Here is a 10,597-nt window from a genome sequence, read left to right on the forward strand (position 1 = left end):
TCAATGGTATTGTCAAGAAAATCAATTCAAGAACTTGGGCGACTTTACAAAGAGTGGACTGAGGCTGGTGTCAGTACGTCTCCAGGAAAGCAGCTACAACTTCAGCATTCCTAATATCGAGTCACTCCTGAACCGGAGACGACATCAAAAAGGACTGGACAGCTGCTCAGTGCTTCTCTTTCCACATAAAAGTAAAATTTAAGGTCCTAAAGACTAGAGGAAGAGTAGAGAGGCACAAAATCCAAGATGCTTGAAGTCCAGTGTGAAGTTTCTGCAGTGCCATGTCATCTCCTCATGTTGGTGTCAGTTGATCCACTGTGTTATCAAGTCTACAGTCAACAAAGTCACCCACCTGGAGACTTGGAGCACTTTGTGCTTTAATTTGCTGACAAACTTTATGGAGAGAGATGGTGATTTCCTTTTCCAGCAGGATTTAGCCCCTGCTCGCAGTACAAAAACTACTAGCAAATGGTTTGCTGGCCACAGTATTGCTGTGCCTCATTGATCAGCCAGCTCATCTGACCTGAACCCCAGAGTGTCTGTGTTGTTATTGTCAAAATGAAGATGAGGACCCAAAAATACAGACAGGATGAAAGCAGCTATCAGAGCAGCCTGGGCTTCCTGTACACCATGCTGCATTAATGCAGTGATTCATGGTAACGGAGCTCCAACCACGTATAAAAATATTCTGTATGTCTGATTTTCACAAGGTATAAGTCACAATCATCAAAATTAAAACAAAGGCTTAAAATGTTTCACTTTGAAGGTGTGCTGTCGTCTATAGACACCTAAATAATGTTACATTATGTGGGATGGTTAGCTTTTACATCTCATGCATACTTTGGCTCTCAGAGCTCCATTGTGAGGTGGACATGAGAACACTTTCTCGGACTCCACCTTAGTTTGACAGCAGTGTTAAAACTTTGATAAATGGGTTGAAGTCTCTGGTACAAAAAAAGCTCTTCCCGCCTAGGTCAAGTGTGACAAAGTTTTTAACACCAAGTGTACTCTTGGTTTAACACTCCACCCTGTCTCTCTTCTAGCTGGTGATGGAGTACTGCTTGGGTTCAGCTTCTGACCTTTTAGAAGGTAAGTAAGACAAATGAGTAATGACAAAACCCGTTTTACCCGTTTGAGTTTACGTTCACATAAACTGCCTGATATTCCCAAATGTCTCTCTTCACTCAGTCCACAAGAAACCGCTGCAGGAAGTGGAGATAGCTGCCATAACCCATGGTGCATTGCAGGGATTGGTGTATCTTCACTCTCACAACATGATTCACAGGTAACCCCTATTCATTTCTCACTTATCTGGATCTATTCTGCTCTCCTCCCCCACACTTCTGACAAGAGACTAAACAAATAGAGGGGAGAAAGCACAAACTGTGCTGCCTGAGATAAGCTTATGCAATGGTGCTTGTGCTTACACACTGTGCATCATGCTGCTCCCCAGCCTCCAACAATGCATTTTCTCTCAAACTGTTTTGTCTCCGTCGTGTTTTTCCTGACCCGTCATTTTCTCCTGTCTGATCGTTTCTCTCTCAGGGATGTGAAGGCCGGAAACATCTTGTTGACAGAGCCAGGTCAGGTCAAACTGGGAGACTTTGGCTCGGCCTCTATTGTCGCTCCAGCCAACTCTTTCGTGGGAACACCTTACTGGTAAAACATCAAACCAGTGTCTCACTGGCCTACTCATTGTGGATTCTCAAAGAAGCCTCAAAAACTAACCAAAATCGTGCGTGTGAAATATGATACACTAGGCGTTAAGGGGTTAAAACATACCTGTGATGTTTTGCCGTATTTTATCTTTCCTTTCTGTTCTGTTACAATCATAGAAGCTCATGTTAAAGTTCAAATACTGAGGTCAGTGTATGTATAAGTAATCTCAGGCTCTGAGCTCTCCATTTCACTGTTTTTTTTTCTACTCCTAGCTTTGTGTGATGTCAAAGAAAGAGGATATCCCTAAGACAATGATGTCATGTCTGTGCAGGCGAAATGAGCTTTTCAGACTGTTAGCATGGCTGTTATGTGGCGTCTATTTTGTCCACTGAGTGTAAAGGCGAGTGAGAAGCAGCAGCACTCTTAAATGAGCTTGTTTGCACATTGTAGAGGTTTCGTACATGTAAATATAGTCGAAATCTTTAAATGTTGTCATTAACTTGTGTGTGTTGGTTTTGTAAAATCAGATATATTTCCTCCGATGTTGACAATTTAAATATTCATTAATATCTAGCGTACTGCTGGTGTCTAGATAAACTATAGTCTCTAATCATGCGGGTAACGTGCTTTAATTTGCATTGAACCTAAGATAGCTGACTAAACGCTACTCACATTTGTGAAGCAAGGTGTGGCCACCCAAATGTCGCATTCAAATTCATTCAAAGCAGGCAGAGTACAGTTCACACTGGGAAAAACTTTGATCTGTAGAATGAGCATGTGTTTAATTTTAAGTTGTTAATTTAAAAAAAAAGGTTATTCTGCCACCGAATTTTTCCTTTCCAATCTTTTCAAGTGTATTTGAGGAGGTTAAATCACCAAGTAGTTTACTCCTACTTCTCACCGTTCAGCAGCCAGAATTATTTGTTGTTACTCTACATGAGCATAAAGCTAACGCTGCCTGTTTAGGTGGGGCAGATGCTGGAAACAACAGTGAGCCACCAGGTGCCATTGTGTGCTGGATCAAAGGAAGAGGGCTGGAAATGGCTGAATTACTGCTGATGTGTTGTTGTTGTTTCCTCCACCCAGGATGGCCCCTGAGGTGATCTTAGCCATGGATGAGGGTCAGTACGACGGGAAGGTGGATGTGTGGTCACTTGGCATCACCTGCATAGAGCTGGGTAAGAGATGGCCATACAGTGCTCCACAAGTGTCTCTCTTTGTGTTCACAAAGCTGAAAGTGTTCTTTGTCTGCCTCTCCTTCTCTGTCACGCTATGTCGTGCTTTGTGATTCTGCAGCGGAAAGGAAGCCTCCTCTGTTCAACATGAATGCTATGAGTGCCTTATACCACATCGCCCAGAATGAGAGCCCTGTGTTGCAGTCTAATCACTGGTGAGAGACGAAGCTTTGCAACAGACCTGTGTCTTTCTGTCATTTATTTCACAATTAGTTTTGTGTGTGTGTGTGTGTGTGGTTGTGTGTGTGTGTGTGTACGTACACATACACATAAATAAAAAAAATAGGTTTCATAAAAATGACTTGTTATTAAGGCTTTTTGAACATGGGGATGAACTCACACTTTGAGTTTGCTGCCATGCTTATAGATCAGTGTTTAAATTGTTACATTATTTGAATCATCTCAGGTAACTGTGGACAAACCCTTCAGTATTTCTCATGGGACACTTACTGCTGTTTTTTAACCAGTTTGTCTCCACATCAGGACATTTTTAATGCTTTCTGAGTTTTAATTGAGCTAACAAATCTCTCAAGCCGCTTTAACGGACTATAACATAATTAAGATTATTATATGTGTAATAATGCAGTATGCATTGCTTAAATTATATGTATAATCATGACGTTTTGGAAATTTTCAGGTCGGATTATTTCCGCAATTTCGTGGACTCCTGTTTGCAGAAGATCGCCCAGGACAGACCTACCTCTGATGTGCTGCTCAAGGTACAAACAGCCGTGTGATTAATCTTTAACTGAGAGAATAGAATGAAATATATTTTCTTCTATTTCTAGCAGTTTCTTTTCAGCTTGTTGTTTTTGGACAAATAATGAAATTTGTGCTTTAAATTCAAAACAGATTTTTAGGCTTGAAGGAAAACACTGAGTGAAGGTTCAGTGTGCAAGCAAAAAATCACCAAGAAGGTTTTTTTCTGTTGTTGTATTTTTTTTTCTTTTTTGTTTTGTTTTTTAAATGAAAAACAATGATTTTATTTTACTTGGATGTATAATTTTGGTGATGGGCATGTCTATGTATTTTTAACTGTCAGACTGAGGTATTTCATCCTGTCACTGTCTATCTCACCCCTTCTTTCAACCCTCCATCCACCCAGCACCATTTCCTATGCAGAGAGCGTCCCATGACAGTTGTGATGGACCTGATTGCACGGACCAAGGATGCTGTTCGTGAGCTGGACAACCTTCAGTACCGGAAGATGAAGAAAATCCTCTTTCATGAGGCGCACAATGGTCCCGCACCTGAAGGTGGCGATGAGGAAGAGGTAAGAAAGGGTGATGACGTATCAACCCTGTAATGCTTTTATCCTATTTTATTTTATTTAAACAAGCCTCTAATATTGATAAGTGGACAGTTTTCTTTTCTTATTAGTGAAACCACAGAGAGTGTTTGGGCCCAGAAATGGCTAATGACATCAGACAGGCACATAACATGAGAACAGCTGCTTCATATGTGAAAGGGGATTAAGAAAGCTGAAACATGAAAGTACAATTAACAAATACCAAGCAGCACTCTTTGGGGTCATCTCTTCATTTAAGCTCTCTTTAAATATTTGAGTTCGTCTCCTGATTTTTTTTTTTTTTTTTTTTTTTTTTTTGTAAAATTAAAGAAAGCGCTTCTGTCAAGAGACATGTGACGATGTTTTGTTTTGGATTTGCTTCATATAAACTGCTGCTGTTTATATTGCATTGCAATTGTAAATAAAGCCAGAGTCCAACGGTAATTATTTAATCCACAAATGAGAAAATGGGGCAAATGGTGATGATATTTTGCAGTTTTATTTATTTATTTATTTTAAACAGAATCTCATAGAAACAGGATTGGCCCAGCATAACGCAGTAATGTTGACAGAGCAAATAAGAGTCTTGAAACATGAACAATTGTACTCATGCACACAAAGCGCATGAATGTGTCTGCTTCTACTGAAAACCTGCTTTAAAGGCCTATTCTTGTCTGCAGTTGAGGTAAATACAGGCACTGGTTACTATAAGAATAAAGACGTAAGGTAAATAAGACCCTTTTGTCCTCATACAAAGACTTTTTTATCTATTTAATTCTTTGATGGCCGTTTAAACAAAAGTAAATGAAAGAATAGCGACTGTGGTTCAATCTATCAGACCTGCATTTGTTTGGGATGTTTAAATATGTTTGCTCAGTATCATTTTTTTCTTTAATACAGTCCCACTGAGCAAATGACCCTCAATCACAGACTCCATTTGTTATTTTTTATTTTTTTATTTTTTTAGAGCTTTGTCATTATTTTAGCAAAAACTTGCTTTATTTTTTCCCCTCCAGGATGTGGAGCAGTACATGCTGCGCACCGGCACAGTCAACAGCATGGAGAGCTCTCACTCTCTGCCATCCATGTCCATCAGCGCCAGCTCCCAGAGTAGCTCGGTCAACAGTCTGGCAGACGGCTCTGATGACAGTGGGGAGATGGCCATGATGCAGGAGGGAGAGCACACCGTCACCTCCAATAGCTCCGTCCTGCACAAGCCGCTGGTCAGTCCACGTGTTAACACGTCTGTGGGTGGATGTGTTGTTTAACAGTCTAACCCCTCAATCACTCACCTGGATAAGCTGGTGACCCATATGCTGAAGGGTACTTGGGGCTTGTTTGGGGCCCCCCCAAACTCAGGCTTGCAGTGTTAAGTGTGAGTCTGGTGTGTATCTGCTGAGAGACGTGTAACTTTCAGGCTAAAAGCATCGAGTGATACTTATAGTTGGGCTATTTTACCTTTTTATTGTAGTTTAGATGAGCCAAAGGAGAAGCTGTTTTATAAGCGCAATCTGGTGCCACCTACAGGAAAAGGAAGGCAAAAGCAGGACCAGATGCACAGCAGATTGGCAGTGTGACACCTACAAAACAAATGCCTGGTAGCAGACTTGCTAAGCGCGCAGCCTCCTGGGAGTTTTTGCATTGGCAATAATTAGTTTCATTTATTTGAAGCGGTAGGATGACATTGAGTTGAGATAAAACTTTGCATTTGTAGCCACCTTTAATTGCTCTAATTTTCTCCACCTTGTAGAGCCATGACAACATCTATGACGATCCCTATCAGCCAGAGGTTGATTCTCAGCGAGAAGCTGCATCTGCTGGTGGTGGAGGAGGAGGGGGGGGAGGGGGCAGACGTCGACGAGGCCGAGACCATTTTGCCACCATCAGGACCGCCTCACTGGTCACCCGTCAGATCCAGGAACACGAGCAGGGCTCTGCACTGAGAGAGCAGATGTCCGGGTGAGGTCACAGTCGTGAATTGTTGATGGTGTTACGGGACAATCAAAACAAGTGTATTTGCACATGTTTTTGAACTTTATACAAATAAAAGAAAACAAAGGGCTTCAAATGCTTAGTTAAGTAATGCTTGCTGATTATTAGCCATTAGGTAACCGTGTTTCTCCTCACAGGTATAAGCGAATGCGGCGTCAGCACCAGAAGCAGCTGATGGGCCTGGAGAACAAGCTGAAGGCCGAGATGGACGAACATCAGCTGAGATTGGACAAAGAGCTGGAGAATTTGAGGAACAGCTTCTCAGTGGAAGGAGAAAAACTCACCAAGAAGCACCAGGGTATCCTGGAGAAAGAGGTGAGCGAGGATCACAGAGAAATATAATAAATTCAAATATACGTGATGAATATCAAACAACACTGTGTGGTTCTGATACTCACTATGTTGTTAGTCTTGCTAATATTAGTCAATACTTTCACATTGCTCAGTGTACACATGCCTGCTTCATATGAAGTTGATGATCTTTCCAAAGTGTAGCAGCCACTGAGAAGTCTTCATTCTCTCACCAGCATACAGAGAGTTGTCTCAGTAAGAGCACTGATAAGACTCAATATCACTAATTGTGAATGTTTTTGGGCTTTTATCCTCCAGGGAAAGGCAGTCGTGTCGGAGGAGAAGAAGTTCCAGCAACACATTCTGACGCAGCAAAAGAAGGAGCTGACCGGCCTGCTGGATTCCCAGAAACGACAGTATCGCCAGCGCAAAGAGCAGCTCAAAGAGGTGCCTCTGAGTTTTGTCATATTATGTTTCAACAAATATATGAGTGTCTTCTTTTTCATCACTCCACTTGCAATCGGTTCATTTTGACGGGTAAGTATAATGCTGCACAAACGGCGAGCCGAGCTAAACGCTGCTGTTATTCCTCAAGGAACTGAACGAGAATCAGTCAACGCCAAAGCGGGAGAAGCAGGAGTGGTTGGTGCATCAGAAGGAGTGCCTGCAGCAGCGGCAGGCTGAGGAAGAGGCGGGTCTGCTGCGGAGGCAGAGGCAGTATTATGAGGTGCAGTGTCGCCAGTACAAGAGGAAGATGCTGCTGTCACGCCACAACCTGGAGCAGGACCTGCTCAGAGAGGTACTGTTCTTAGTCCTTTGAAGCACATTAATATCATTTTTATTTTGATATTGTTTTATAATATTTATAAATGTTAAGACTTTTGCAATTCATTTTGTCATCTATGTGTAACAGTAATGCACAAGCAAAATATTAATGGCTTGGAAAATTAGGTGCACTCAAAAGTTGTTGCAAAAGTTTTGCATGTAGTGGTCTTTTATTTGGGAACACTAAGGTTTATACCTAATATCTAGAGAAGGATTTATTTTTTATATATACAGTGGGGCAAAAAAGTATTTAGTCAGCCACCGATTGTGCAAGTTCCCCCACTAAAATGATGACAGAGGTCAGTAATTTGCACCAGAGGTACACTTCAACTGTGAGAGACAGAATGTGAAAAAAAAAATCCATGAATCCACATGGTAGGATTTGTAAAGAATTTATTCGTAAATCAGGGTGGAAAATAAGTATTTGGTCACCTCAAACAAGGAAAATCTCTGGCTCTCACAGACCTGTAACGTCTTCTGTAAGAAGCTTTTCTGTCCCCCACTCGTTACCTGTATGAATGGCACCTGTTTGAACTCATCATCTGTATAAAAGACACCTGTCCACAGCCTCAAACAGTCAGACTCCAAACTCCGCCATGGCCAAGACCAAAGAGCTTTCGAAGGACACCAGGAAAAGTATTGTAGACCTGCACCAGACTGGGAAGAGTGAATCTACAATAGGCAAGCAGCTTGGTGTGAAAAAATCAACTGTGGGAGCAATCATCAGAAAATGGAAGACATACAAGACCACTGATAATCTCCCTCGATCTGGGGCTCCACGCAAGATCTCATCCCGTGGGGTCAAAATGATCATGAGAACGGTGAGCAAAGATCCCAGAACCACACGGGGGGACCTGGTGAATGACCTGCAGAGAGCTGGGACCAAAGTAACAAAGGTCACCATCAGTAACACACTACAACGGCAGGGAATCAAATCCCGCAGTGCCAGACGTGTTCCGCTGCTGAAGCCAGTGCATGTCCAGGCCCGTCTGAAGTTTGCCAGAGAGCACATGGATGATACAGCAGAGGATTGGGAGAATGTCATGTGGTCAGATGAAACCAAAGTAGAACTTTTTGGTATAAACTCAACTCGTCGTGTTTGGAGGAAGAAGAATACTGAGTTGCATCCCAAGAACACCATACCTACTGTGAAGCATGGGGGTGGAAACATCATGCTATGGGGCTGTTTTTCTGCCAAGGGGACAGGACGACTGATCCGTGTTAAGGACAGAATGAATGGGGCCATGTATCGTGAGATTTTGAGCCAAAACCTCCTTCCATCAGTGAGAACTTTGAAGATGAAACGAGGCTGGGTCTTCCAACATGACAATGATCCAAAACACACCGCCCGGGCAACAAAGGAGTGGCTCCGTAAGAAGCATTTGAAAGTCCTGGAGTGGCCTAGCCAGTCTCCAGACCTCAACCCCATAGAAAATCTGTGGCGGGAGTTGAAAGTCCGTGTTGCTCGGCGACAGCCCCAAAACATCACTGCTCTCGAGAAGATCTGCATGGAGGAATGGGCCAAAATACCAGCTACTGTGTGTGCAAACCTGGTAAAGACCTATAGAAAACGTTTGACCTCTGTTATTGCCAACAAAGGTTATGTTACAAAGTATTGAGTTGTATTTTTGTTATTGACCAAATACTTATTTTCCACCCTGATTTACCAATAAATTCTTTACAAATCCTACCATGTGGATTCATGGATTTTTTTTTTTTTTCACATTCTGTCTCTCACAGTTGAAGTGTACCTCTGGTGCAAATTACTGACCTCTGTCATCATTTTAGGTGGGGGAACTTGCACAATCGGTGGCTGACTAAATACTTTTTTGCCCCACTGTGTGTGTGTGTGTGTGTGTGTGTGTGTGTGTGTGTGTGTGTGTGTGTGTGTGTGTGTGTGTGTGTGTAGACATATACAAATACACTTTATTAACTGAGCAAGTGTGAGCACATCTAAAAAGTTTTGTCAGTTTGCTGAAGCATTCAGATGTTTAACACAATGCCACGTAGGAAACACAACAACAATCTTAACCCTTTAAAACGGGTCGGAGCGGGCACGCTCCGTTTTGCGCAACTACTTTTAAATCCCGGTAGCACTGCAACCACGTAAGCTAGCGCAATAATGTTTTTTTTGCATATGAAACCGGAGGAGTTGTACTTACATCTTATGCCATCAGCTTGTCCTCGGTCACGGTTTCCTTCCACATATAGCTTTGCAAAAACTGCATAAAAAGCATTTGCAGGAACAAAAACATAATATTCCAGAAACACGCTTTGCCGATCCGATCGGCTGTTTGTAACACTTCCTACGTCCATCAGCGCGAACTATCGCATGTCCGCCATGACCTGCCCGAAACCGGAAGTGACGTCATTTTGCGGAAATGTAGTTTTTTACCATCAGGGCCTCGTGAGCTTATACTGGTGTTTTTAAAAGTTATGTTTGACTTTATGACTTTCTGTGTCGTTTCTGGGACGCTTAGGACTCATATTGCACTGCTGGAAATAGTTTATTTTGATGCATATGATGCTTTTTTGCAAATTTACACTATAATATTTATTTTCGTTTTTCTTGCAGTATATAAAAATTGGTGTATTTCAAAAATAAAACTATGAAGACACTCAAAATAAATTTTCTGTGGTGGGAAACTATTTTGTGCAACTTTTTTGTATTTAAAGTTTTGAGGGATAAACCTCTTAAATTTCTCTAACTAGAAATATATGTTAAAAAAACGATTTTCAAATTATTTTTTTTTTAGTTTATTGCAATTTATGTAATTACTATGCACTTAATGCAGACATATTGTTAAAATTTGGGCTATAATGTTGTATTGATGTATATCAACTTGAAATGCTCCAAAAAATGGCACTACAGCATGTAAAAATATAAAGTAAGCTCTGGTGGACTTGGTTCTATGGTAGGTCTTAAAGGGTTAAAGAAGTAAATGTTGCTGCCATCAGTCTGGGAAGGGTTAGAAGGCAATCTCCAAACAACCTGCATCCATCGCTCTACAGTGAGTGAAAAACATTGTTCCCAGGACTGGACGCCCCGATAAATTCATCCCAAAGTCAAACTGCAGTATTTAGAGGGAGTGCAAAAAACCATCTCAGACTCTTCAGGTCTCAGTTAGTATCAAGTATTAAGTTCATGACAGTACAATTAGAAAAAGACAAACATGTATGACTTTTTTGGAAGAGATTTCAGGAGAAGGCTTCTTCTTTCTAAAAAGAACATGGCAGCAAAGCTTTGGCTTGAAAAGCAGCATCAGAATAAACTACAAGACTTCTGGAAAGTGAGACTAAAGTGGAC

General features: G+C 41.6%; 1 protein-coding gene across 2 annotated transcripts in view; it reads left to right on the plus strand.

The window, feature by feature from the left end:
* The window catches only part of taok2b (TAO kinase 2b), a 31,263-nt gene that overhangs the window by 8,033 nt on the left and 12,633 nt on the right, over positions 1-10,597 (plus strand). For both annotated transcript variants that reach the window (XM_004574611.3, XM_076887471.1), the window contains exons 5-16: positions 1,044-1,089; positions 1,189-1,285; positions 1,546-1,659; positions 2,746-2,837; positions 2,956-3,049; positions 3,532-3,613; positions 4,000-4,167; positions 5,199-5,405; positions 5,933-6,141; positions 6,312-6,489; positions 6,784-6,912; positions 7,061-7,264. In XM_004574611.3, the coding sequence (XP_004574668.3) occupies positions 1,044-1,089; positions 1,189-1,285; positions 1,546-1,659; positions 2,746-2,837; positions 2,956-3,049; positions 3,532-3,613; positions 4,000-4,167; positions 5,199-5,405; positions 5,933-6,141; positions 6,312-6,489; positions 6,784-6,912; positions 7,061-7,264 (1,620 nt within the window). The remainder of the gene's footprint in view (positions 1-1,043; positions 1,090-1,188; positions 1,286-1,545; positions 1,660-2,745; positions 2,838-2,955; positions 3,050-3,531; positions 3,614-3,999; positions 4,168-5,198; positions 5,406-5,932; positions 6,142-6,311; positions 6,490-6,783; positions 6,913-7,060; positions 7,265-10,597) is intronic.

Source organism: Maylandia zebra, linkage group LG8 (genome assembly GCF_041146795.1).
Source record: "Maylandia zebra isolate NMK-2024a linkage group LG8, Mzebra_GT3a, whole genome shotgun sequence".
Classification (NCBI taxonomy): Eukaryota; Metazoa; Chordata; class Actinopteri; order Cichliformes; family Cichlidae; genus Maylandia; species Maylandia zebra.